Source organism: Plectropomus leopardus, chromosome 5, assembly GCF_008729295.1.
Source record: "Plectropomus leopardus isolate mb chromosome 5, YSFRI_Pleo_2.0, whole genome shotgun sequence".
Classification (NCBI taxonomy): Eukaryota; Metazoa; Chordata; class Actinopteri; order Perciformes; family Serranidae; genus Plectropomus; species Plectropomus leopardus.
In genome coordinates, this window is record NC_056467.1 from 18043643 (window position 1) to 18071540 (window position 27898).

The 27898-nt window shown below is 40.0% G+C and overlaps 3 protein-coding genes across 4 annotated transcripts in view; 1 reads left to right on the plus strand and 2 right to left on the minus strand.

Moving 5' to 3' along the window:
* Window positions 1–881: 881 nt before the first annotated feature.
* med29 (mediator complex subunit 29) lies at window positions 882–2510 on the plus strand. Its single transcript, XM_042487164.1, has 4 exons — window positions 882–1051; window positions 1214–1272; window positions 1387–1471; window positions 1967–2510. Exons 1-4 carry the CDS (start codon window positions 893–895, stop codon window positions 2192–2194), a joined length of 531 nt encoding a protein of 176 aa, XP_042343098.1. The 5' UTR covers window positions 882–892; the 3' UTR covers window positions 2195–2510.
* A 1104-nt stretch (window positions 2511–3614) lies between these two features.
* On the minus strand, window positions 3615–13791 carry mlf1 (myeloid leukemia factor 1). Of its 2 annotated transcripts, XM_042486911.1 has the most exons (8): window positions 13657–13791; window positions 12474–12636; window positions 8323–8367; window positions 6182–6265; window positions 5957–6085; window positions 5493–5652; window positions 4882–5026; window positions 3615–4674 (listed from the first exon to the last, which is right to left on the minus strand). In XM_042486911.1, exons 1-8 carry the CDS (start codon window positions 13701–13703, stop codon window positions 4608–4610), a joined length of 840 nt encoding a protein of 279 aa, XP_042342845.1. In that variant the 5' UTR covers window positions 13704–13791; the 3' UTR covers window positions 3615–4607. The 2 variants fall into 2 exon arrangements, with proteins under 2 accessions (XP_042342845.1, XP_042342846.1); XM_042486912.1 differs by lacking the exon at window positions 8323–8367.
* Window positions 13792–15011: 1220 nt separating this feature from the next.
* The window catches only part of rsrc1 (arginine/serine-rich coiled-coil 1), a 138478-nt gene continuing 125591 nt past the window's right edge, over window positions 15012–27898 (minus strand). Inside the window, exons 8-10 of the mRNA XM_042487148.1 lie at window positions 20494–20600; window positions 17446–17553; window positions 15012–15459 (exon numbers count right to left, since the gene is read on the minus strand). Coding sequence (XP_042343082.1) covers window positions 15367–15459; window positions 17446–17553; window positions 20494–20600 — 308 coding nt within the window. The 3' untranslated portion in view covers window positions 15012–15366. The remainder of the gene's footprint in view (window positions 15460–17445; window positions 17554–20493; window positions 20601–27898) is intronic.

Consider the following 27898-nt stretch of genomic DNA (forward strand, 5'->3'; position numbering starts at 1 on the left):
TAATAATAATAATAATAATAATAATAATAATAATAATAATAATAATAATAATAATAATAATAATAGTTCTATTCAAAGTCAGTGTCCTGAATATAAAATTGTATATTAAACGTGTTTTACCATTAAATGATTTACAAAAAAGTAGGCCCACGCTGTAAAGAACGACCTCATAAAGACCGAACATAAACATATGCATTTGTATAATAAAAGTTTGACCCCACCCGTTCCATAGAAATATACAGAACAATAAAATGCCTTCTGAAGGTGCCTGAATAAGTACAATATTAATTGGTCAAATTGAAAACAGCAATAATAATAATAATAATAAGAATAATAAACTGTATTTATGTTGCACTTAGTAGTACTTTGCACACAAAAAACATGGATAATGAAAAACTGTTTAAAAATTATACAGCATGGGATAGAAGAAGTCACACATGATAAAAAGTAAAATAAGTGAAACGAAACAAAAAACAATAAAGAAAGCAATCAGTAAGTATATAAGTTAATAAATGCATGTCTTTTATATAAAAATTGGTTTAAATTATTTCATACAGTGTAAAGTATATAATGGATTGATCATAACAGCGTCATCTTTACTGTGATTACGATGTGTGATTGTACAACGAAAGCCGTGGTAGTCCCTACATGCATGCAGCACATTAAAAAATGTATTACAAGGGCTAAAACGAATATATGTGTACAATGTAAATGCTACATAGTAGTAGGCTACAAAGGGGAGTTATTAAGTTATCACAGAAAGAAGGATGTCGGTGTGTGCACAATGGCTCTCATCTGGACATCTGTGGATTTCGTTAAGGCTTTTATTTTGAAAAACACACAAGCCGGATATGTTGTTCTTTTTCCGGTTTATTCGTCGTAGCCGGCCAAGATGGCGTCTCAGCAGCAGCAACCCGGCGGGCCGATGTCGCAGCCCGGACTACAACAGCCTGCTTCATTACAACAACAGCAGCAACTGAGCCAGCAGCAAGACTTTGATCCAGTTCATAGATTTAAGATGCTCATTCCACAGCTGAAGGAGAGTCTGCAGGTAACTGCTCGACATCGCGCTGAAAACAATACCCAAAACACCTGATCACTATAGCTAAAGTTGCTTTAATGAGTACACACTCGAAATACTGTCGTTTCACAAAACAATTTAAAGATCTACAGAAATATATTTAAAATGTGTTGCTTTATTTTTTACTTTCAGAATGTGATGAAAATTGCATCCTTGAATTTGGCCCACAACACGACTATTGACAACGGCATGTAAGTTGATTGGTTAGAGGATCTTTACAGCTAAAGTACCGGAGAAAGATGTTTCTGGCAGCACAGATTTGAGGTTTTTAAATGTCTTTTTTTTCTTTGTTTCTTCTGCTTCAGCAAAAGCAGTGACACAACTGTGCAGCGCTTTGACAAAAGCCTAGAGGAGTTTTATGCCCTTTGCGATCAGCTGGAGCTGTGTTTGGTGAGACTTCAACACACACACATTAGGGATTGTACTTAATCAGAGTTAGGGGGTGGCTGGGGTGTGACTATGTTTTTTTATGTGTATGTCTTGAGCCCGCCTGATTTGGGAAAATGCCTGACCACCCCTTCACCACAAATACCCACATTTCGTAGATTCTGGCCATAATAAATTGTGTGATTTCTCAGAATGAAACCAAATCAGAATCTTACACAAACTTTCCACAGTTATTGCATTCAAGTTTTGGCTTAGTCAGTTAATTAATCAGTTCTTCTGTACTGTTATTGTTATTGAATATCATAAGAAATATCCATAAATATGTCAGTCAATTTACACAATAATAGAAAAGGTGTCCCTTAAGAAAAAAAGGTTGGGAACTCCAGGTTTCAGTGTTGACTGAGAGCCCAGCTGGTTATCTGTGTGTAACACTCTACATTTACTGTATCCACATTATAAACATAGCACACAAACTCTCGATCTGTCTCCTCTGTGCAGCGGCTGGCATATGAGTGTCTCTCCCAGAGCATCGACAGCGCCAAACATTCACCCAACCTGGTCCCAACAGCCACGAAACCGGACACAGTGCAGACAGAGTCCATGTCTTACGCCCAATACCTCGGCATGATCAAGTCTCAGATCTCCTGTGCCAAAGACATCCACAATGCTTTGCTGGAGTGCTCCAAGAAAATCGCAGGAAAGGGACAAACTCAGGGAATCATGTAGAGCTGGATCAGCACTTTCTACATCTGGGGACATTTTCAAGAAGGATAATGGATTTGATTATTTAGAGCTGTCCCATATTCATAACTCCATCTGGGTTGACATTTATTTCATTTCTCAAGATTCTGTTTATTTGGTTAGAATGTTTGTTTTTTCAAAATGTAAGTTGCTTTTCTTGTAAATGCTGTGTAAATATCCTGGAGAAAAAGTCATGTTCAAAGATGACCAGCAGGTGGTGGCAGAGTTCTAACTGCCAACTCAATATTCACAAGTCTTTTGTAGCGCGTTTGTATTGAATATTAAAACCTTTCTACTGATATTGTTTTGTCATTATTCAAGATGCATAAAGACCTGCTTGTTAAAAGCCAATTTAAGTGCAAGGAGGAAGTTATCATAGAGCATAATTCATAGGAGCAGTCAATTGTGGATGCATATACAGAAGTGACCAGAAAAAGCAAAGAAAATATGCAGCTGAATTTTCTTAAAGCAAAGTCTTACAGAATGATTTTTTTCAACAGTGTAACCGTGCATTGTTTAGTTTGACCGTTTTATCTCATTTTTCTGCGGTAAAGTTCATTTGACACTGGAAAAAGGGAGAAAATGTCAGGGTCAAAATTCACAGAGGTCATAGATTAAAGCATCTACCAATAAAAGCGGTCACATGCATTAATTGATAACCAACTCTTTGTCCCTGAATGATCCTGTAAAACACATGTCTTATTTAGCTACTCTTAAAGCAGCAGTGTTGATAAAAAGGGACAAAAGAATAGAAGCTTAGTAAGACCCTGTGGAATTTAAAGATCAGGGTTTCTGGGTGGATGAGAGGTTATTGAGAGATGGTGAAATCAGTTCACAAAGATCCATGCTTTTATAAGTGCCTTTAAAAGTGACTGATTCCTTTGGGTTTTTTTTTTCCAAGAGTAAGCTCCCTCCTGCATAAGTTTGGCCTCTCAGTTAATGTTCAACACCATAAGAGGCTCCTGGAATGGCTCATCTTCCATGTTACATAAACATGCAACTCAGGACATAATGGATCTTTTGAGCTATATATTGGTCCTTGGTCACTTCATATCTGTGTGTTAAAGCAAAGGGATTAATGGAGTCTGATATCCAAGCAAGTGAGAGAGGGAACTCTGGTGAGCTCGCTGCTGTGTAACATCTCACACCAGTCTGAGCTACTGACAAGTGCTTCCATCCAAAAATACTACCGTGGGTCACTACAAAACATGCACAACTAGAGGTTTATCACAATGCACACTCATGCTCATATAGATCCTGTGCAAGCCTACAGTAACGTACAAACAGCATTCATTAACAGGTGTCCAGCATTTATAGATTGAGACTCAAATTTAACTTTTTCCATTCAGTGAATTTAATATGAAACTGGTCTAAGACTGATAAAAATGAAACACTGGATTAATCATCATATTTTCATATTTTTATTACAGACAATAGCCTGCATTGACACATAATTTATCTTTTAGGCTTGAAAAAATATACAAGAACAAAGGTAAAATTATTGAGAATATTCCTGATGTCAAGATATCGTGCCGTGCAGCAGAATTCATCAGATGAAAAACAAGAGAAACCACAGGAACATATAAAAAGGGAAAGGTATTTTTTTTCTTTTTACAAAGATTACAGCAGATAAAATACACATATCCAGAGCATCAGGTGCACCATAATTACATGAAGACAATTTAGACATTGTCTAAGTGCATTAGTGAATTTCCAACTTTCTCAAGGTCACTACATTTTGGTGGTTTTGTTTTATGAAAATGGCACAATGAAAGCATCAGATGGCTTCAAGTTTCCCCTTGTTGAGAAAGATCATTTTTAAGGACTTCTTTGCAACTTTTAGTGTTTTGGGGGGCATATTTTGGTAAATGATTAGACTGCTGGTTTTGCGTGTTCTATAGCGGACACACTACAAATTCCTGATTTCGATTACTTGCCATCTTTATATTTTCAAACAAACTTTATATTTATATTTTCAAAGTGTGAACTGTTCTTAGAACTTAGATTTACAATATTAACAGTGAATTTGGAAGAGTGATTTTGCCCCATGAGGAAGTAGAATAAATGTCCCCTGTGATGGTGCAGCCATCTTCAGCAGGTTTCAGTTCATATTGTGCAGTTTGCTGTGGAAAATGAGCAGCAGTAATGTGCAACCAGTCTCCTCGATATTTCAGAATGTGGGTCAAGTTGCTGTTTTCTGATTCTGTCTATATGATGAAACCAGGGTGTGTGTGTGTGTGTGTGCGTGTGTGTGTGTGTGTGTGTGTGCGTGTGTGTGTGTGTGTGTGTGTGTGTGTGTGTGTGTGTGTGTGTGTGTGTGTGTGTAAGGGTGTAACAGAGCATCAGAGTGTACTGTAAGATGCTTAAAAGACTTTAATAGCTTCACAAACTGATGTTTTCACTGATTTATTGAGCTTGAGCCTTCCATGCTGCATTTACCCTCAGCCTTGCCCTTTAATTGGTCCCTGTGGAAAATACAAAATACAGTAAATAATCCCAATTTTCAATGCAAAATTTACTGAAGAATCATAACATAATCACAATATACTTAACAAAGCATACTGTATGTGTCTGCTATCAGCATCTCCCTCTTGTTGGTCATTTGATCCTGACCTGCAGATTCTGGCCTGTCTTCAACACCACACGGAGTCTAATGAGCATGTCATACTGACCTGTGCTCCTGCTCAGGTCCGGTTAGGGCTGCTCGATGAACACCGTGGGTTAGCGCACGGGGTTCCCGCAGACGAGACATGGGGCCACACGGCCGAAACTTGGACACCTCCTGCTGCCACTCTTCGTCAAAAGACTGTGCTTCAGCTGGGGACAGAGGATCAGCATCATGTTAGGGAATATTCTGTCTCAGAACTGATTCAAATTCAAAAAAACTGTATTTGTCCCAAGGGGCAATTTGCAGAGGCATGTAGATTTGGTTACACAATATAGGAAATTAAAAAAAAAAAACATACTCAAAAATGCAAGAAAAGCTGCACACATTATAATCCAAGTATAATACATGACTAACAATAAGATGATGACAACAGCTGAGAAATATGTGGACTGTGGTACTTGTGTACTTTATTTATTATAACAAAAATGAATGATCTGACCATATATTTACTCTTTATCTATCACTGTAATGGCCTTGTGATTTTAATATTATGAATCATGGTAAATAATGCAATAAAAACAAGAACTATCTCTAACCTAGCTCCTTCGTGCAGTTAAAGTTGATATAGAAACAAAATTCAGGGAGTAAATGCACAATAAAAGCAATTTGACATACATTCATCCATATTCTGAAAGTCCTGGTTGAACTCCTTCTCTCCTGTTTTCTTGTTGTATTTCTTCTCAACAACATGTCCCCTGTCTTGAATGTGATGACCAATGGACATCTGCTCCAGACCACTTTCAGAGTCTTTAACAGCTTTCCGGGTCTCCTTGATCTGTTGATAGATCATTATTAAACCCATCAAACACATATGCTAGTCTATGAAAAAGTGCATGAATTACAGCAATCAACAATGTTTATTGTTCATTTAAGACGGCCTATTCCAGGTATTGTGCCCCAGTGCCCTGATATTGTGTATGCGGGATCACCAAAATGATTTCTGCAAACCTAATAGAAAAGAGCCATAATTTTCCACTGTGAGAACGGTTTGTTTGCGAGCAGTCTCCAACAGATTAACAAACTAAACTGTGGTTTGATGTACCATATGTGACACAGTAACACATCTGATGGGAACTTACCCCTCCAGGGGCATGGCGTGTCGATGAGCTTGCCTGGAAGACCTTGGGAGGCTCATTTCCAACCTTTGAATATGTCATGACTGATGAGGAGCTGAATGAGTGGGTGTTTGAATCTGTGGACATGTTCTCCTGAATCCAGCAAACACACAGTTAGTTACGGCTCATGTACCACAATTTTCTACAAACACAGCAAAACAAAAGAGAACACCAAATCATTAAACTCACAAAGTTTCTGTGCATCTCCTCCATCCTGTTTCTCATGTTGGCCATCATGTTGTCAAACATGCCGAATGGATTCCTCATCAAATCCTGTACCGGCACAAAAGGAAAAGAACAGAAGAATTGAATTGAACAGCACATATGCCAAGCCATTGCTTGGCATTATCAGCTCATAAACAGCTCCATGATGTGTACAAACATACACGGAAAGAGTACAGTGGGCTAAATGTGTCCTACATGTGTGCCATCTGGTACACTGTAACCAGGACATTCACATTTTATCACCTCACCATATGTGACATACTAACATTTATTGTAAGACTACAAAAACCCAGTTCAGCATGCAAATTTCATGTCTTTATTTAGAATTTAAAGGTGGCCAACATTAACTGAAACCTAACCATGATGTCAATAATAAGATTTGTTTGAAAAGTACTGTGTTAAATGCAATATCTTGACTGATTGTTTGGCTTTATTGCAAGACATTTGACAGATAATATCATCTGGAAAAATCTTGCTTTTAATGCTTCTTGAAATCTGTGCAAACGATATTGTTTAAATTTAGAAAGCACATTTTAATCACTATGCATGTTCAAATTTATTTCCCTATTAAATGAATAAATGAAGTTTTTGTAGGTCACAGTTGAAGAACCATCTTTGGAGTCAGGGGAAACCCTGTGCACCACTCAAGTCAGTCATGCATGTTGGCTTAAGATGCCATCAATCACCATGTATGCAAAATTGTGTCAGATTAGATATTAAATATTTTGTAAGGGTGTAGCCACAAGAAAGGCACGCGGGAAGACACTGCAGATCACTACGGTTTCATTTTTATGACGTAAAAGCAGCTGAAGAGATCATCTTTATCTTTTCAAAGGAACAAGTGTAAAGATGTTGCAGTTAAGAGCAGCACATGTTAGATTTGCAAACCTCAGAAAGCATCTCACCAGTCATTCCATATACTGGTCAAAGTGTTTCCACAAGAATTGTCTTTAAGTGTATGTGAATGTATGTGCTTTGTTGAGGGGGATGTAATGACCGGTTAGTTTTTGAGCTGCATTCGAAAGATTCCCTAAATTCTGAAAATTACTTGTTTCTCTTGTCAGAAATTTGCATTAATCTAAGCTATTTGTTTCACAGTTAAACTTGATGCCCTATTATATAAATACAGTATGTGGAACGGGCAAAAATCCTATGCTGGCCTGACAGTACACTGTGCAATAACACGTCTGACAAGTCTAGCACCTATAAAAAATATCCATGTGTAACGACTGGTCCATTATCCCAGTGGTTGTCAACTAGGGGTCCAGCGACCTCCAGGGGTCCTCGAGGGAGTTTTGGATGGTCCACAGAAAACTGGGGGATAATCTATATTCACTATATTCACTATTTAATTCAATATTGAAGTAAGTCCAATGTAAGTAAGAGTCATAAGAGTGACTACTGAGATCATAGGTTTCACGTTGTCTTTGGTTATTGTCTTAGCTGTACTTGACAACTATAGAGTTTGGTCTTAATCAGGTCTAACAACCAAAATCTTTTCAGATGGAGGTGCATGAAGCAAAATCTTATAAAATGAGGCTCTGTGATCTAATTTGTATCAATTTAGGGGTCCTAGACACAAAAATTCTCCCATTTAGGCGGACATATGAAAAGCTATTGTGCGCAAGCTACTGTTTGTTTTATTTGGATTCCTTTAGCGAACTGAAAAACACTCTACACATTGTGGTGAAAACATCAGCTTTACGTGACTTGACTTAATGTTGGATGTTGTGTGTGGGTGTTCTCTTTTCCGAAATGAATGACTATGTAATCAATACATTTTCCAACTAATATAAGTAACTTACCACTTCAACCTTAGTGTCTATGGAGAGATGAACATTTAGCATATACTACACTCTATTTTCTTCATAGTCAGAGCATTTCCATACACTCTGGTTACTTGCTTCTGCAATAGTGTACTTTTACAGCCTGCACATGGCATGATGGTGTAATTTTTTGTGAAGTCAAAGGAAACACTGTGACCATTTTACTGACAACTAAGCATTGAGCACAGTCAGTTATAGAGTCAAAGCATGCACTTGGCCAGTATTTAAATTAGAAAATCGTATGATGGTGCAGTTGAACAGCAAATCTACGATACTAACCGTGCTGTCAATACTGCCAAAGGGAAACAGTGAGCGGCTCATATCCTGAGGATCCACACAATATTATTTTAGCAACATATTATAGCACTGTATTTGTATAGCATGTTACACACACACACACACACACACACACACACAAATGTAGACTTTTTGCATCTTTGCAGAGGTTGTTGTCCATAAGCTGTTAGGTTGTCTTACATCGGTCACTAAGCCCTTGACACAGCTACACAGAGTTCTCCCCACAGCCTTAAACACAAAACGTCAAGGCCATGAACCTCCTGGGAGTGAGGAGGGAGCAGCTCGCAGCCTTCAGTCAGACCCTGTGTTCTCTGGGCCAAAACCGCAGGTGTTTATGACCCTGCAGCCCTGGATAAGCATCTCAACAGCCATCGCTATGCGGGTGTGTGTATTTTCTGGGGGTGTGATGCACGGGGGTATTGTGCGTAATCAGTGGGGTGTTGAATGACTTGTGTTCCATGTGTAATTGGGTCGCATTGCCAGAGATTAGCGTGGGTTTAACACTGAAACTGAGCTTCATTCTAGGAAGGCTGGACAGACCAGTCAGGACAGGGATCTATCAGGGGGCAAAGAGTCCAAGGCTGCTCTCTCAGCTCTTTTCAAATGTCAAGCTGATGTAAAACGCCCCTGACCAGTATCTATGAAGCCTCACTGCCAATTTTATCCCAGAGTGGCATCTATGAACTAATAAATGCCAGTTACATATCTGCAAGCATTATATTTAGATCAGGGTTGAGCAGAGGGGAGACTGAGGGTGCAAGATAAGGAACGTAGACCCAGTGGTCTTTAACACATTATTTTAGGCTGTCTGGACTACTGCAGATTGACATGCTCTTTTCTATCTCTCTCAATCTGATATTGAACTGCCACTGTGCGCTCGGCAGGCTGCTCCAGGGAAAGCTATGCGTTACACCACAGGGGACATGTGCTGTAGATATGATTCAGACTTCAAAGAAAAAGTGAGGGTGTGTGCTGCAAATGGGAAGTGGTGCATCATCAGGGGAATTAGAGGCCTTTTGCTATATGTGGTCTCTTAGAACAAGAAGACCACAGAGAAGATACGGAGGCACTGAATCAGATTGTGGTGACTCATGTTTCAAAGATGATGTAGGTGAATAAGGGGTGTAGGAACTGCTTCCCATTGCCAGAGCTGGAAGAAAACCTGATTTGACCTTGAGCTCACCTGGCAGCAAAATAAGGAAATATTCAGTTTTCATCAGCAGTAACTTAACAGACTCCTCTACAGCTGGAAGCAAATATGAAACAGTAAAATAAAGTAGGTAACTGAAAACAGGGATTAATTTATATGGAATATATATTGTACGTGAAAAAAAAAAAAAAATGTTGTTAAATATAAATAAATTTAGGGATGCATGAGAGAAACTCCACACTAAAGATATTCCTGTTAGACGCTACAAAAGTACTAAGAGTTGCACACACAGGGACATTAAGAAATGCATTCTTCTCTGGGCTCCTGCACAGCCAAAGGTGAGTGGAGTCTCCCAGCACGCACACTTGTTTCAGGGGAAGAAGGCGGGATGTCGGTTGTTGGCTGCAGGCGATTACCCACTAAGTGCCCTTTTGGCCCTACTACAGAGAAGGTTCATCTCTAGCGCAGTTTGGCAGGGCTCAGCATGTTAAAACTGACAATGGATGTGCAAATCGGTTTGACTTGACATGTCCAAAAGTGCCAATGGTAGAGTGACCACCCCATATAGGTTGAGGCCTCTGCAGCAGTCTGTGTTTTCAACTCCAACACGCTCCCCTTTGCTGCATGTTCCCCCTCAGTCCTACCACTTTCTTGTCTCTCTCCAGCTACACTATAATAAAGGCTGAGGCCCTAAAAATAATCTTTTTTTAATTAGTTTATTTTTTTAAATGATATCACCTGTATCTTATCAAATCACCCCATTTACCCAGCCCTGGCACCACCAGTCATACTCAATAAAAAACACACAATCAAAGAAAGTAACTTAAAATGATGCTTGATTGTCATTCAACAGTGCTTTTTTAAACAAGTGCCCTGATGAATGAGTGCTTTGAAAGGTGATATGAACAAGGTAGTGGATACTGGCAAGTCATTGGGAAATGTGAGAGTTACAGCAGCCTTGGAAAATAAGACGGGTCTTGTTTTCCCACTGGGAATCTAATCCTTAGCAAGTAGAGGTACAAGCCCCGGGGCAGAATGTGGCCAATGTGTGTGTGTGCAGTTCCATGTGTTTACATGCCAGCGTGTCCGTGTATTTTGTGTTTTAGTACTGTATGTGTGTGTTTATGTATGTATTTTTGTGGGCACATTTGTGCCTGTGATACTGGGGAGCGGTATGAGCGTGAGCTGTCTGTCATCTAGCTGCTAATGCACCAACACTGCCAAAGCACGTTCTGCCAAACAGATGGACCAAAAGAGCAACAATGAAAAAAAGTCCATGTCCATGTCCATGACATCCGCACACAAGCCTTTCCAAAGCCAACAACACAGCACCAGAGCTTCGGCCCTCTGACCACTACTGGGCACAACAAGACTGCTCCTCATCTTCAGATAAATAAGTGTGTGTGGGAGTTAGAGAGCAGAGCTGTGTGATAAAAACTGTGGATCCTTATGGTAATTTCAGTTAACCTTAATTCCATGTGTCGTACCACACCGTAGGTATTCTGTTTATTAATCATGACAATCAACAACACAGTCTAAGGATCGAGAGGCGACAGAAACCTTTATTTTTCAAACCACAAATCCCACACCTGCGTCTCTTCTCCTAATTTCTTTTTATAAATCAAGAAAAAAAAGATGCTTTCACATGGTCCTTCTCCATACCACAGTGAGCGTATGAATGATTATTTTGCTAACTGCTATGGCTGCAACTTGAGATCAGACTCAGCAGAACTCTTACCCCTTATCATATCATGATGTACTTAAAAAAGAAAGGGCTGAGATACTGCACTTTCTTATTCAAAAGTAAACAATATCTTGTTAACAACTAATGGACAAGTCAAATAACATTTGAAACACATACAGAAACAGTATATTACTCCTAATATTAGATTAAATAATTTGTTTGGATTGACATTTTGCAGTGTAGCTCCATTTCATCCACTGTCACTGAGGTCATTAGTCGAGCATTCAGTGCCCCTCCTCAGCTGGCATTAGCTAGGTAATGGCATGATGCTAATAAAGAGAAAGCAGGCTGCTGGCTATTGAGGCTACACTTCTGATGAAAGTCATTATCAAGGATAAATATACAGGCTCTCATGAGGTAGTAGGATTAAAACAGGTGTCGGGGGCTAAATTTGAATTAGCAGGGATATAAGCAGCACAGGGGTTGATATGGGAAAGGTGAATGGGTGCAAATCACAGCAGATGAGAGCTATCCCGATGCCTGCCTTTATAATGTTTGCTGCACAAATAACACAATTATTTATAAAGCTATTATTACAACCACAGGTTTCACAGCTCTCTCCTTAGCTAATGTAACAGAGGTGTATGAAATCATAGATTTAAGGGAGAGCTGTTATATTTAAAGATAAACTACATTTTCAGCCAACATCACAACTGGGCCAACTTTAATGATATCAAAATAAAGTGTTATTTTCAGCAGCTCATCTCAGCACAGCAAAGCAGAATTCTCTGAGGTGCTATTGGTTTGAGTGTTAAAGAAGTCTGTGCGTGTATTTGCAAGAAAGCAGTATGTCAGTGGAACAATGCACTATAAATAGGGCTCCTCGGGGCTAGATATAACTGTCCAGAGAGGCCAAGGGGGTTGCCCTTCTACTAAACCAGAGACTCACATGGCCTCATACCTCAGTGAGTGGTGCTCCAGTTACGCTGCCAGTGGCCAGCTTCCACTATAACCTTAGTAAACTTAGCACTTCCTCCAAACACTAATCTTATGTGCTTATATGCCTATGAACAGTGGACGGGGGGGGGGGGTCATGAGGCCTAATTGTATGAGCAAAGTACTGAAGCTTCACCCTTCGTCCTACATAGACCCATATGACATGTATATAGGTTAGTTAGTCATGTGCCTGTAGATAGTTTAATACACTGGGTTGAGCTTTATTGTCTGTTACTTGAGTCCACAAATAGACAAATCACTCATTACTGTAAGAGGACTGCTTCTTAAAATGCATGTTCTCACCCTGTGGTCATCCCTCAGTGCCAGAGATGAGCTTGGATGTTCTGCAAAGTCATGACCACGATTTCTTCCGTCCATAATACTGGGCATTACGGGCCCGCCGTATGGCTCAGAGAAGCTTCGCATCATCTGCCTCATATGTTCCCTGTGAGCCCGAAATGGATCCCTGTGGAAAACGAAGAGGAGGTAAAGAAAGGGTGAACTTCAACTTTCACTAAGGAATTTAGTGCAAGTCTGTATTAGGACTGATAGGTTTCCTGGAGAGCAAAAAACAAAACAAAACTTAGAGCCCATTACAGATGCATGCTGTGTGATGAACACAATACACTGAAATATTGATAAAATAATAGCAGTCTCTCTTATACTCACCTCAAAGGGTGTCAACACTAGAACAGCAGGTGTTAACTTGTGCAATAAGTTGTAAGCGACGGTTACAAACTGTGCAGTTATTGAATAAGATCTATTACTAATGACTTTCTCTCCATTGTACTGGAAATAAAAAAATAGTAAATTTTATTTTTATTCATCTAATGCTCAAACCGTAACTACTTGATATTACTTAATAATAATAATAATAATAATGATATACATAAACGTTTATATATATATATATATATATATTATATATATATATATATTTATATATATATAAGAAAAATAAATAAAGAAATCAGAGTCTGTGTTCCCTGTCACAGCAGCTGGTGCTAGGCAACAGCTCCATTGAATAGAAACGTTAACAGAAATGGCTAATGTAACGTTAGCCTGACATTACATGTGATGTTAAAAATTCAGTTACAATGAAACAACTCGGCTGAAATTCATTATTGCAACTATTAAATTAGCTAAATTAGCTCATTGCAGTTTCAGTATAAATGGAATTAAAAGTGGGACTATATTTAATATCTGCTATAGCAACTCACCCGTTAATTTATTTACCGTTAGCTTGCACGGTTACATTATTAACGTTAGCTTGTGGGCATTAGGAGTGGGAGTTAATGCATGGGCTTTCTATGAACAATAGTGTGTATTCTTACATTTCAAAAGCCATTTATCCCCGTGTTAAACGTCCTTTTAGCTTTACTTAAGTATTAGTTGAGAGCATTGTGAGAATAACCTACAAAGGATTTGAACAATAACAGGTGAATAAGCGTTTTAATATATTTAATACAAAAGTTAAACTACTCACGAGAAGAACGGATCCTCGTCAAACTCCCTGCGATTACTGTTGAACATTTCCAAGGATTTTGGAGCTGTAAACAAAAAACGGAGATGAAGAGTTTCAAAATAATCCGCTCCGCCACAGGTGTCCCAGCTTCACCGCTCCGCGAGCCTCAGTAATGTTACCATGGAGGCGGTGGTGAGACCCAAACTCACTCTGACAGCTGCCACGTGATGCGAACCCGAGCCTCGGACTGGCTGGTTATTCACAGCTTTCGATGTTGTGGGTGGCTGCCATGGTAACGGCACTCCATAAACGTCTTAATAAAGATTGAAATTTTCGTATCATGCTTTTGTGTATTACAAAATTAGCCGCGGAGGCTGTGAAACCCCTTCGGAGCTAGTTGTTCCAATTTAAAATTGTATTGTCAATATTAAGGGTTGTTAAGGTGACGAAATCACAAGGCAACTCTCTAGGATTAAATAAGGGACTGTGCTTTATCTTTTCAGAGTAGGGGGGTCTATCTATAACTAATAATTATTAAATGTAAAATTTTTTTTTACTTTATATATATATTTTTTTCTTGAGGCCCCCTGAGTGACGGGGGGGTGGGATTAATGTTCCTCCCCTAAGCCAAATTAAAAAACTTAACTCACTCCCCAGTGCATAAAGTATGATTTATGCCAGCCCCATTTTGCACCCCTCCTCTCTCATAAATAATGAACCGTACCTCACTTGACTTTATTTGTTTCTAACATGAGTCTTGGTTTGGTAAGAGCAAGGTGTGGAGATGTTTTAGACAGCCAGTTAACACATGTGAGGAACACATGCAGACAAAAACAAGGTATTCCAGGCAAGCACTAACACAGCAAAGCTTACTTTGTGTGCTTGCCTTAGCAAGTCACTCTGTACATTCTCATATATTACTTCATTACAACACTGACTATTTGGGACGTACGGGAGTGACACAACTCTGACTATTTGGGGGGTATGGGAGTGACACACAGTGTTCCAGACTGTGTATAGATTTACCATCTGGCTGTTCCACAAATAGGCCTGGGTATGGACTCTACACTGCCTTGAATCCAAATTTGCGACACAACATTGTATAAACAAACATTAATCACCAAATGGTATATTTAAGAGGAGAGTACAGGTTAAGGGCAGATGAGAGGATGTTTATTCCACTCTTTTTCTCAATTCTGATACAGACCAAAGAGATAAGGTGACCCAAGGCTGAGTCAGGCTACTTTTAAAGAGCTGCTGGATGACAGGGTGACTCATCCATCTGTATCTATCTGTAGATACTGCTGCCACCTTAAACAACAACTGTCATAAGTTAGGTAAATCTTCATAATTTACCCACAAAAGCACAAAGGCAGTTTTCACTCAAAAACAAATCACATCTATCTTTATTTACCGAGTTGATAACAAAAACAAAATATATCAAACGCTACATCTATATGGTCATCATCTTATCTGACTGAAAAATCCTTCCTTAATTAAAAATGAATGAAGCCAAATTAAAAACAGCATATCTTTTAATTGAATTACATTAACATTAGTAAAATAAGCACATCAGGACCAAAAACTGTTATTTGCTTGACTTTCCACAATTTTTTTGCGATAGGAAGGAGAAATTAGGGGAAGGATAAGTAACAAACATTGTGATATCCTAAAACGAGACAGACTGAAACACAGTAAAAGCAGCTTAAACTGAGGATCTTCTGATGTCCATCAGGTCACAGGGCTTCCCATGAGCCTCTCCTGTCGCAACGAGATCAATCTCTTGTGCCACAGCTCTTCTGCCTTGTCCTTGTCCATGAACAACTGCAGGTCAGTGTAGTGTAGAGAAGACATGTTTATAAGAGGACAAATGTAAATATAGTGACAGACTGTAGTTTAGACTGTCGTTTAGTTAGACATCAGGCCCTGCATTCAAAAACCATTGCCAAAAAAAACCAAAAACATAAAAACAGCTATAGAGAGACAGAAATCTCATCAGAACAAGCCATGATTATCACAATAATGCGATTCTAAATGACAGCGCATTGCATTAAGGAGTGTAAAAAGTGAGTCTACTGAATAAAAACTGTATTTCTGGCATGTAAAATTATTAAATCTAAATCTTAGAATTAAGAGAACTGATTGTTTGGTCTTTGAAAGATGAAAAAATGTCCACAATATTTTTATTAAATGTCTTGTTTTGCATTAATCCAAGGAACCTGAAAGCATAAAATGTTTGGCATTTTTTGCCTGCAAAGTGACTTAAACGTCTAATTAACTATCAAAATATTATTATTACAACTAGCTGGAAGCCAGTTCTTAATATACTTGTGATCTTTGTCTTTGTAGCCCTCTGAAGGCAAATGTGTATGTTTTTTAAAATTCCCCAATCATAGGAATACACACAATGTAAACGCATGCTTAGACTGTATCTATTAATTTTTTATCTATACAGTCTTCTCTGGCACTTCAGTCATTATTACCTAACAGAAATGAATGAGATATGTTTCCTGGTAAGTTCTAGTAAGTTGTCAGTACTGCCCATTGACACCCATGTGACCTCAGGGTGGAGCTCTGAGTCACCGTGATGACGCTCTGATACAGGAGCTAAGGCTTGTGGTATCTTATGTGTCTTATTAGTCTTTCCCCTGTCTGTGCATGTCAAGTGCAGGAGGAAAAAACTTTAATAACATTTAACTTATCTAGCTCTGTGGGCCTTAAAGTGTGTTGACAGAAAAAGCCTACGCACATGTATTCATCGCAGTACATAATATTGATTGTACGGGGGCTATAAAACTGCTGCTGCAAGTGTCTGATGAATGAAGGCATCTGTTTATTAGGAAGTAACATAATGACTATGAGACTGAGAGGCGAGGTACATTTCTGTATTCACTTGTGTGTGTGTGTGTGTGTGTGTGTGTGTGTGTGTGTGTGTGTGTTTGTGCGAGGGTGAGAGATAATGTTGACATGCTGGCTATGTGTAAATATTGTATATCGATGTGATGATATGTGTCTAATATTATGCAGATTGCGGTGCAGCCCCAGCCACGTCAATCCTTCATTCCTAACCTACGCTGCTTACAGCGGCTCGGCATGTTATCTGTGTGTTAGATTCAACACCAGCGAGTTCTTGTCTGTCGGCCCTGCACTGGTGTCACGGTGCTAATGAGGCTGTGTGTGTGGGATGACAGTATCTGGGCTGGGCTAATGGGACTCATCTGTTCTAATTGGAAGCAGAACTGGAGCTGAAGCTGAGGCCGGGGCCCGCCTGGGGCATATTGCTACCATACATCAGCCTGTCTGAGGGTGTGTATGTGTGTGCATTTGAGCTGGCGGGCGGTGTGTGTGTATTTGAGGAGGTTATCTGCATACGTCAGGGCATAACTTAGTTTCCCCCAGTGGAGATAGATGACTGGGAAGCCCCAGGGAGCGTTATTGGAGTTTAAAGTTTTCCTTCTCGTTTTTCATCATTGGTCTGCAGGCAGGGGAGGGGGGTGATGTTAGGAGGCTATAATCTACTATACTGCAGTGTCCTATGCAATACGAGGCTCAGTATCAGAAAATGCAGGAATGGCGTAAATAGTGGTGTTGGTGTTAGCAGCAGCAGTATATATTTTTTTTTAAAGTTTTCAGAGTTTGTCCATCAAAGGCAAGCACCACACTTATAAAGATAAGATGGTACCCAAAGATAAAATGACAAGCAGCAACATCAACTTTAGCTGAGGATTGGGAGTTGTTCATTGGATCAGAGGATGATGAGAAGACTGCAGTAAAGCTAACAGTGAAAGGGTTTGCCAGAACAGAACTTACACTTGGATGGGCGAGTGTGTCACTGTCATTGTACACTATGGAAACTGGAAAAGTGACGTCCTGAGAATACGTGCTCCCTGACCCCTGCTTCACCTCAGCTGGCTCAGTCTGCACTCAGCGAACACACAAAACACACAAAAATATGTCACCATAAAATCAGCATGGTCAAACATCTAAATAGACTTTAGAGTACAAAAACACACACTGATAGAGAAACAGGATTAAACTGAAGAATATAAAGGGTAGATGAAACATATTTTGAAAAAGCAACAAAATACTTACAGGTATTCTACACAAAACTTTTGGGATAGTGTTTGTTAACAAGCTTGCCAGCAAAAGTTAAAGTGAAAGCCAAACCCAGATTTACTCTTGTTTGGCATTTCCAGGGCAGTTTCTCTTGGATCCCTGCTGCTCACAGCCAGGCACCTGAGGCCTTAACCTCAGTTGAGCGCTGTGGGGATACTCACCCTTAAACATCCCAAACACAGAAAATAAGAAAAAGCAGGCAGAGGGCAGTCTCTGCAGAAACAAAGGCTGCCACACAGCGGTTTGTAAGTGATGACTGAAAGCAATTACTTCTGTATATTGTCTATACGTTTTTTTTTTTTTGTTTTTTTTTTTAAGGAAAATCCTACATGGTATATCTTTTATCTATTAGTATATATTAGTCAAAGCAACAACAGTATTATCAAATACACACAATTGCTCCACAGTGCAAAATGAAAAAGAGGCACTACACATGGCAAAATGTGTGAATAAATTGCAAAAAGCTCCAGAAAGAAACAAGAACAGCAACAAAAAGTATTTAACATTGGAAAACATTTTCTTAACAAAACTGTAATTTACTATGTCTTTTAGCACATGGATTGCATCATTTCCTGTTGGTGACAAAGCATTAAAATCTGTAGATTCATGCACACTAAAACTGAAAAATATATCATAGAGACTGGTATGTATTACATACATGAAGTAAAGAATTAAGACAGAAAATAATTGTGAGTTGCAACAAGACATTTGTCCAGCAGATGGCAGAGAAAGTCTGGCTCATGTGAAAAGCTTCTAGAAACCAGTGTATTGATAGAAATCAGCTTGTATCCTGAATCTAGTTTTATTTTCTCACTTGACTCATCTATCTGTGTATGTTGTGTGTTTCTCCCCTGATAATCTCAACCTTATATTTCCTACAACTGAGTCTTAATTGTGCTACACCAGCATCTGCAGTGTGAGCAGGCTTGTGTAAATATTCAGCTCGCCTGGTCAGCTGTGTCACTTTTTGTTACAGTTAAAGCCAAAGGAAATGTATAGTCCCCTTCTTTACGACTATAAAGGGCTCAAAGTAAGGACGAAGGTTCTCAGTCCCCCCCACACTGCCATCTGCAGAGTCCAAGCTGATGGAAGAAAATGTGATATTCAGACGTGATTCTTCCTCCATCCCTAGAGGTATTACTTTAAAATATAATAAGCCCCACATTTGGAAAGATGGCCTGTTCTCCTTGTTGTACTTGATAAAGAAGAAATATCAAAATGAACACTTTGCCAAGTCCATTCATGTTTCAAACACTCCTAAAACCAGCCCCGGAGCAAATGTTTACCCAGTTGGAAAGATCTATTTAAAATTCATTTGGCAGGATACAAAAAGTAACCGAGATGGAAAACACACTGGCTAATAAGTATGTTGATGTGCCAAACACACAATTCTTGGTAATAATATGCTGAATATACGTTTTTAATGAATGCAGCTTGCTTGAAATAGTAAAAAAAAAAAACCGTAACAGATATGCTGTAGCAGATATCAAAGGTTTCACTGGGTTCTCCTCATTAACAGTGGTTTAAAAAATCATTAATGGTCACAACTGGTAGCTGAATGGTTTGCACTTCTAAAACCAAACTTTATCTTAAATAAATACGTTACAGGCATGTATTTTGCACTGTAACACGTTCAAATATGTGTCAGCTATATTCTGATATTTTGGTGACATATGTTTAATTAATTATCGTTTTTATTAAATAACAAATATCCCAAAAATATCTACTATAGAGTTGCCAAATAATGTTTAAATGTGCAGTATATTCAGCCATTATTCTCTTCATTGCAGCCAAGTAGCTAAAAGACCCATAAAGACTATGAAATCTTACCAACTAAGGATGAATCGTCTGGATATCTTAAGTATTATTTGACTAATAATGAGGACGACACCCAAGAGATTAATGTGAAAATCAATGAAGAGCTGTAATAAAAAGAATGTGTAAACTTGTATTTGTATTTCATTAAAGGACTTCTGTTCTCAAAAAGCAACTGATTAAAATACTGCATCCCTTTCTATGAGCTTCAAATTATTATTTTTCTTTAGAATCTGTAGAAAATACATTTGTCTACATGTTTTTTTAAAGGTGTTTTAACTGCAGGAAACTAACTTTACGCACATGTGACAACAGTTCTGTCATATGGACCTGAACAGTGAAAGCTATGACCTAGCTGGAGTTTAACATTGTGAAGTTTCAGGTTCAATATGTGAACGTGGCATTACACTCTTTAGCAGGGAAGACAGAGGCGGCATGTGCAGTCTGTGCAGTCCGAGCTGCAGCTACATCGGTTATGACCTTTGTCAGACTCACCTGGATCTGGTCTAAAAGTCTGCGCGGGTTCACTGTCACATGTTGTCGCCTATCTTTTCAAAACAGCCATGAGCCCCAACAAATCTAATTCCTGCTCCTTTAGAGACAGGGACATTTCAATAATGACTTCTGTGGTTTTGTCTGCATCTGCACAACCAGAGGGGGGAGAGAGAGACAGAGAGAGGAAGACAGAGGATGGCTGTTGCCTGCTGTGGCTTTTGTGTGGGTGCTACCGCTTTGGAGGCGGCGAACACTGGAGCGTCTGATGAAACCGTCTCAGGTCGGAACAAACGGCGTTGAATGAATGTTTGATTTGGTCTGGGCTGTCTCTGGACAGACGGCACAGCGTTGCAGAGAGGGAAATTCAATAAGAGTCAGAGTGAAAAGATGGAGAGAGTGAGGGGTTGGGAGAGAAAGAGGGACAGAACGCACCTTTATATCATCCCTGGATGATTTGAAAGCCTGAGGAACAAAGGAATCACTCTCGATGGCCTCGATGTCCTTTATCCTTCGCACTTGCTCCTCCAGAGAAGTTCCCTCTGAAACACATGTTACACAGAAGAGAGGCTGTGAACAAAAGCGTGCACACATGTCTGGAAACACGCACACACACACACATGTACACAGACACACAGAAGCCATCTCTTGTCATTTTCTGAAAGGCACCAGATTTCATTTGGACTGGGCTTACTTGATTGTATGTTATCTCTCTGTATAATGCTCCTTGACACATACAATATAAAATACCAGATATTATCCTATTTTAATCTCCACAAAAAAGGACTCTTGCTTAGCCAAGGACACAGAGTTTCTACAAAAGGCAAGTGGAAAAAAACACTAACAAGATAATAGCCAGACAGTGAATTACACTCAGATAATGCATTCTAAAATAATCAAAATATGAACACAAACTCGCTGCAATGGAATTTCATTATGGAGACTAAATGTGATTAGGTTTCATACACTTTTCATGTATCAGAAAGTATTTTGCTCCGGCTTGTCCAATCAAACAAAAAGACAGAAAGGGTTTCCAGTAAATTACTCTTGGATATAAACACATCAGGATTCTGCATATCAGATAATAAATCATTTCAAGAATTCAAGAGCAGTCTTCGGAGCGTAGGAGGGCAAAAATAGGTGTGCCAGGAAAGTTAGTAACAGGAGAAAAAAAAGAGAGACAAGAGTCTGAATGCTCCCATTATTCTCTGGCTGTCAATCTTTCCACTGATCAGTCAATATTCATCCCTCTCTCCCCCATCCATCCGTCCTCTCCTGCACTCTCCCATCTCTCTATCTGTCAATCCTGCAGACATCCATGTTTCTCTGCTCCACTGATGTAGGCTGTGTCATGAAAACAAGTACACAAATGGGAACACACACACTCACACACAAAGAATGACGGGGTACAAGTACTCCCACATGAACACGTGTGTTTGCAAACTTACATACTTTTCACTCACAGTCATATCTGGCATACATGCAGCATACTCTAACACGCACACATGAACACACAGAGCATGCAATTGGAGCTAATAGCAGGAATTAATTCAACCCATTAGAAGCTACAGAAAGGGTGTCACAACAGATCTTCATGGCCCTGGTGTTTAATGAATAAATGAATATTTGTTCCGGCTTTCACGGCGAAGCATCACATGCTATCTCACTCACACACACACACACACACACACACACACACACACACACACACACACACACACACACACACACACACACACACACACCAAAGGCACACACACCCTATTATAGTTCATAATAGCACTCAAATAAACTGGGTTTTGATTTAAATGCACTGCAGAACTGGACAACTGAGTGACAAGTGGAATTAAGCCTTCCTATATGACAGACTATCAGCTTGTCATCCTGTGCTGGGAAGATGTGAGCAGAAACGCATTGTGCAGCGGGCTCCAAAAATAGTCATTACCTTGACTGGGCTGCGAGATGAAGTCTGAACACTGGCCCAATATCCTCCTGGAGACTGTGGCCTATCCTTCACACCACTATCACTACCGCTCACTGCACAGCTGTATGAACGTGCATGTGCTCACATGAAAACTAACGCCTGTGTCTGGCCCACAATTAATTCAGCACAATTTAATTCAATTTTCAATTACCCCTTCTCTGCTCTCCTTTTAGCATGAATGCCCTACACGAGGAACTACCACACACTTCCACACTGACATGTATACATACACACACACACACACACACACACACACACACATATCTGCAAGCATCTCCTTGGCAGGCCCGTCTGTTGCTGGGTTGTCCATGCGTGCTGCGGAAATCCATTAAGACCTCAGACTTTTTGACAAACACATTATTGGTAGATAAAATGACTTCCATATGCTGTTTGTCAGATGTCAGTGGGAAAAGATATGTATTTCATGAGAAAATCAAAAATAATGGACTTTGAGTGCGGGCCTAGCGAGCTTAGAAGCATACAAAAATCAATACTCTAGCTGGGCGAGCGCACTCTGCAGCTTGGAGAGGTCAAAGTTGATATTTAATATTGACACATTATCTGGCAAATTAATTTAACAGGCCAACTCGATTGTCACCGCATTAGGAATGCTTCTCTGTCAGCGATGAGAGGAGGATAAAGTGAAAGCTGAGAGAGAGAAAACAGATGAGAGTGAAAGAGACAGAGAGGAGAAGAAACAAAACTAGACACAACTAAACGTACAGTATGTACTGCTTTAAATTAGGTTATTGTTAGCTCTGTGTGGCACGCTGAAATGCATTACAACCATTACTGCAAACCAGGAAATGGGATCAAACTCAGTCAATGAAGTTTTGTTTTGTATCTGCAGATTAGACTAATGGATAGTGACTGAGCAATGTATGCTAACATGCATTTTGCATGTCCTTGCATGTTTCCACCAGTGTGTGTGTGTGTGTGCATAAAAAAGGCAGTCAGAAAACTCACTTGCCATCTCATTACTGAAATTAGTTGGACAGACAGCGGTGCTGATGAGTGGCTCAGAATCAATAGGCTATTGTTCTCTCTAAATAGCTGTTTGTCCACTTCATTGATTAAGACCAGAGGACGAGGAGAGAAAATCAAACCAGCCAATGAAAACAGATTTCAGCTCATCTCCTTCAGCCTTGAAGATGAGAGCGTTCACACAGCAGTTACAGTCGCTCACCAGAGGAGGGAGCTGTTCAACAACACATGTCGACGAGCAGAGGCCTCGGGCTGTGGCAGCATTGTCTTTGTAAACTTGACTTTGGTCTACAGTTTGTCAATCAAGAGCAGCCGAGCTGAATATATTGCTGCTGCTGATTAATTCCAGTAATTGAGTGCAGTAGCGTGCCAGCTAAATTACCGCAGCACTTGTTGTTGTGTGGAGAAAAATAAATAAGAAGGAAAAGTAACTGCTTGTTTTATTGAGGTCTCACAAATTGTGGCAAATCTTTGACAGTGTTCTGGAAATTATATGGCAAACAGACAATCTAAAGGCATTTAGTGAATTTATTAAAAATGAAGAAAGGGCAAACTTGCCTGTAGTATTAATAGTGGGTAGTGTGACTTTAGCACAGTATTGTAGACGAGAAATATTTGGGACAGATCATGCCGGAAAAAAGATGACTCCAATTCTAATTTGGTCAGTTTAATAAAAAAAAAATAAAAATAATAAAATAAAATAATTTTCAAATAAAAAGATTAAAATTCACAAAGATTTGTTTTAAATTAATTTTAAAAATATTTTTTCCATGCGCAACACATCACTGATACACAGTCTACTGCAACCCAACAATGATACAAACCCTAGTTCTTAGAATACACAAAGATAAACATTTGTCTAACTTTTGTAGGCCGTGCCTGATTTCTCATGTGCATGCACGCGCTCACACACAACAACATCTCTTGGTTTTCCAGGTTTCAATAATGTGCCCTCCCCTCCTTGTGCCCCCCCCCCCACCGCGGTAAAGATGTGTAATTCAATGCTCAATTTAGGCCTGTCTCAGTGGAGATTTTTTTGCCTGCTAATTGATAGAAATTAAGCCATTAATCAAGCCACTAGCCATCATTCAACCCAGGGAAGATGAATACAAACTTTCATAATAACCACCTTCCCCATTTTAGCCCTCATTAGCATTAATTTTTAATGTAATTATGCTATTCTTTTACACTGAGCTCATAAATTACTGCTCTTTTGTTGCTGGCTGGCCTTGTAAAATCCAAAGTAATGCTTTGTAGTCTGATCTTTAAGGCAATTACTGGCTTCTTCACTCTTTTATCTCCCTGCATTTCCAATAACCTGCTCTCTAATGATTTATCTCCGCTGTACCCCCCCTCTACCCTCCAATCCCCTTCCCCACTCTTTCTCTCTCTGCACCAGCGGCCAACTGCCCCGCTGCCAGCCTCCGCCTCCAATCCCCCTTCCGCCCACATTCTCCCCATCTCTTTACAGCAGCCCCAGATACATCAGGGATGCTCACAAACACATGCACGGATGCTTGCCTCCACCAAGTTAACTATATTAACACACTCACGCGTGTATGTGTGTGTGTGTGTGTGCGTGCTGTAACTTTGTTTACTATCTCCTTTAGTCATTTTCCAGCTCACCCTTCATTAGTGAATATCCAGCTCCAGCAATGGCGACAACATCGGGGGAATGCCAAGGTAAGAGACTGGCGCTCCATCTCACTCTCTCTCTCTTGGCTGGTCTCCTGTGGGTCTTACCTGTAGGCTAGCTGCTCTTGTTTATGTAACCCCTGAGCTGGGTAAACACACACTCACACATACATGCTTGCACGCATGCAGGCACACACTCGCGGAGCTTGGCATCAAACAGCTGAGTTAAGCTTAGCAGGGCTGCGTGCTAGGGGCGATAGAGGGGCTCTGGTCTGGCCCTGTTCTCAGCAGCAGCATCCTGGCTGCATCAAAGTCTTTACCGTACGATTCTCCAGGCCCAAACAACAGGCTGCTGCAAAGCATGCCTGGGAATTGGACTGAACAACAACAGAAAAAATGAAACAATAGGTTACTTATTAAAATCCGACTGATGAGATTTCATTATCGCCACCAAATGACTCTCTGTGAGACATTTTGCTTCCGTGGATGAGGATTTCCATTACACCGTCACTAAAACAAATAAATTAAGGAACCTAATGTGTCTGCTGGGTGTCTGGGAATGTTGCTGCTAATGAGATATTTTGTTGATATGACAGAGAAGTTTAGGCTGGTCCTACTTAGGCTTGGAGCCATCAAGAAAGCCAGACAGCCAACTTACGTTATTAAAAAGGTGTCTGCTGTGGGCCTTGGTTAGGTAATACTTTTAGACTCTATTGATTAGGGGCCGCTGACAGGTTCAGATGTTAGCCCTGGAAATGCATCAAGTGGCTAATGAGCAGCTATTAGGCCCATCGATTTGCTGATTTCAATTGATAGCTAGCAGGCCAAAGCTGCACGTCAATATTTGCATAACTAATACCCTGCAGCTTTAGGCATTGAAAAACGAGACCTCAATGAGAAAGGGAGGTGGAAAAGAAAGCAAGGAAGTGAGAGATGCAGTCAGGTAGAGAAAGAGAGAAGATGTGGATAATAAAAGCAGATAAATACGGACCAGCAGCCTAGAGGTAAGAGTAGAAGAAACACCTGAACTATCAAAACAACCCAAATGTCAAGAAAAGCTAATCTACCAGAGGTGTTGTAGTGAGGGGAAAAGTGTACCAAGGGTCCCAGTGGAAGGTGGGCACTCAAAAAGCTTAGAATAAAAAGTTAGTTTTTTTACTTACTTACTTACTTACTTTTTAAAGAGTAATTAGCCCTATAACCAAATTCAGTTGAAAGACTAAACTTTGATCAAAAAACTAGTGGAAGCCCCCCTAGGCCCCTCTCACCTCTTAAGGCACAAAATTGTTTAGTCCGTGCCTGTACTAAATGCGGCCAGTCAGGTGAGTGCCACTTGTGCTGCAGAAAGGGAAATCTATGTCCAAAAAAATAAAAAAGAAAAAAGAAATGACAGACAAATGAAGCAAACTGACATGTATAACAAAAAAAAAAAAACATTCAAAAGGGGCGTAAGACATACAAGAGAGGAAAGTTGGAGGGCCCACACAGACTGCTTGTGCATAGGGTTCAGAACGTGGTGCTACGCCCCTGTAAACCAAAGAGTTTCCTCTCCTCTGCACTGATCTGCAGGTTGTTTGTAAAGCAATAAACCGCCAATGGTGGCACTGCAACAATGACAAGATGTGACGCTGATGCATGTCTGACGCCTGTGGCTGCCGGGGTCAACAGGTCACACACAAAATGAACGAAAATTCTGACAGGCCGAGCCAGATGTCCCGAGTGTGTCCCTGAGGAGTGTGCGTATATGTATGTATGCGTTTGTAAGTGCGTGTGCCAGCAGGGAGATGTCCAATGACAGAGCAGGTGGCTAAGCTAGTCTAATGTGCGCTCCCAGGAGACCACACATAATACACACAGTCACTCACACATTACCTCCACCCCCCCCCCCCCCCACCTCCAAAAAGCAATGTCTCCCAACAATGCACCTTCAACAACAAATACATACGTAGGACTAGTGATCCCCTGCGGTGGTCACCTTGTTATAATAGTGTCACCTGGTCTCTGTGGAGTTCACATGTCCTGTTGACTGCTGTCACTGCCATCAGGGGCACACATCACTAACGCTCTGTTGTTTCACTTAAAGGTTCAGCGAGTTGGATTTAGGAGAATATATTGACATAAAGGAAATATAATATAATAATTATGTTTTCTTTAGCATATAATCACCTGAAAATGAGAATCTTTGTTTTTTTTGTTACCAAGAATGAGTAGTTCATATCTTCATAGGGAGTGGGTCCTTGTCTGACACTAGCTCTAGATTTGGCCATTTGCGTTTCCACATTGGCTACTGCAGTTATCAGCCCCTCCGCAACGAGAGGGTCATAAAATCACAGAATTTTAAAATGTGAATCTGCTTTATTTATTTATTTGTCTATTTTTTTTTTTTTTTAACTAAGTTCAACCACCTGGTCCATTTGTTTGCAACAATGCCTCTAAATCTAAATCCCCTAAATCCTACACACTGCTGTTCTATTGACAGTCAGCTCTAAAGGTTCTCTGTAACTTATGGAAAACACCATATACGATCAGTTTCTTTGGATAATGTCACCTTGAGCATTATATGACCTTAGCAGATAATGGCATGTGATATGTTTATGTTGTATCTTATGTGATTTCTATTTCACATCAGGAAATGAAGAGCAGCTGGTGACTAAGTGTCACACACACTCACACACACGATCTTCTAGTGTCTCCTAGTGATAGTGATCTCCCACTCTCCAGTCAATAAAGGTCTGAATGATGAATTAAAGACCCAAACAACCTGCTAATGACAGGATGACATGGCAGCCACGCGCCACGCTCGGCTATCTCCTTCCACATCTTCACTCATCCCTCCCCACTCGCTGCCTCTCTCTTCTGTCATTCAACCCCATTCTGCTCATCCGTCCGCTCGACTTCCTCTCCTTACCTGACCCCGGTTCAACTATATCACAGCATATTCTCCCCATCTGTAGTCACAAATCCTGCAACTACAATTAAATGCATGTGTTTAGCCTCCTTCTGTCTGCGCCCATAATGAAATAATAGGAGGAACAAAAAACTGGCCCCAGTCAATCCCTCTATCCATACCTCTATCTATCATGCACAATATCTGAAGCCACAAACTGTATTTATAAATAATGATGATGCATGTAATTGTTTGATTCTGCCATCAAAACTGCAGTGACTCATCTAAAGAACTTGCTGCAGTATTTGTTTGTTCATGTAAGTATCACGCGAAACCTCAGTCATAACTTA

Coding starts and splice junctions, on each gene's coding strand:
- med29 (XM_042487164.1), top strand. CDS start 893: ATGGCGTCTCAGCAGCAGCAACCCGGCGGGCCGATGTCGCAGCCCGGA. Junction 1,052..1,213: donor AGCTGAAGGAGAGTCTGCAG/GTAACTGCTCGA, acceptor TTTTACTTTCAG/AATGTGATGAAAATTGCATC. Junction 1,273..1,386: donor ACGACTATTGACAACGGCAT/GTAAGTTGATTG, acceptor CTTCTGCTTCAG/CAAAAGCAGTGACACAACTG.
- mlf1 (XM_042486911.1), bottom strand. CDS start 13,703: ATGTTCAACAGTAATCGCAGGGAGTTTGACGAGGATCCGTTCTTCTC. Junction 5,653..5,956: donor CACGCCATGCCCCTGGAGGG/GTAAGTTCCCAT, acceptor ATCTATCAACAG/ATCAAGGAGACCCGGAAAGC. Junction 4,675..4,881: donor GGACCTGAGCAGGAGCACAG/GTCAGTATGACA, acceptor TATTTTCCACAG/GGACCAATTAAAGGGCAAGG.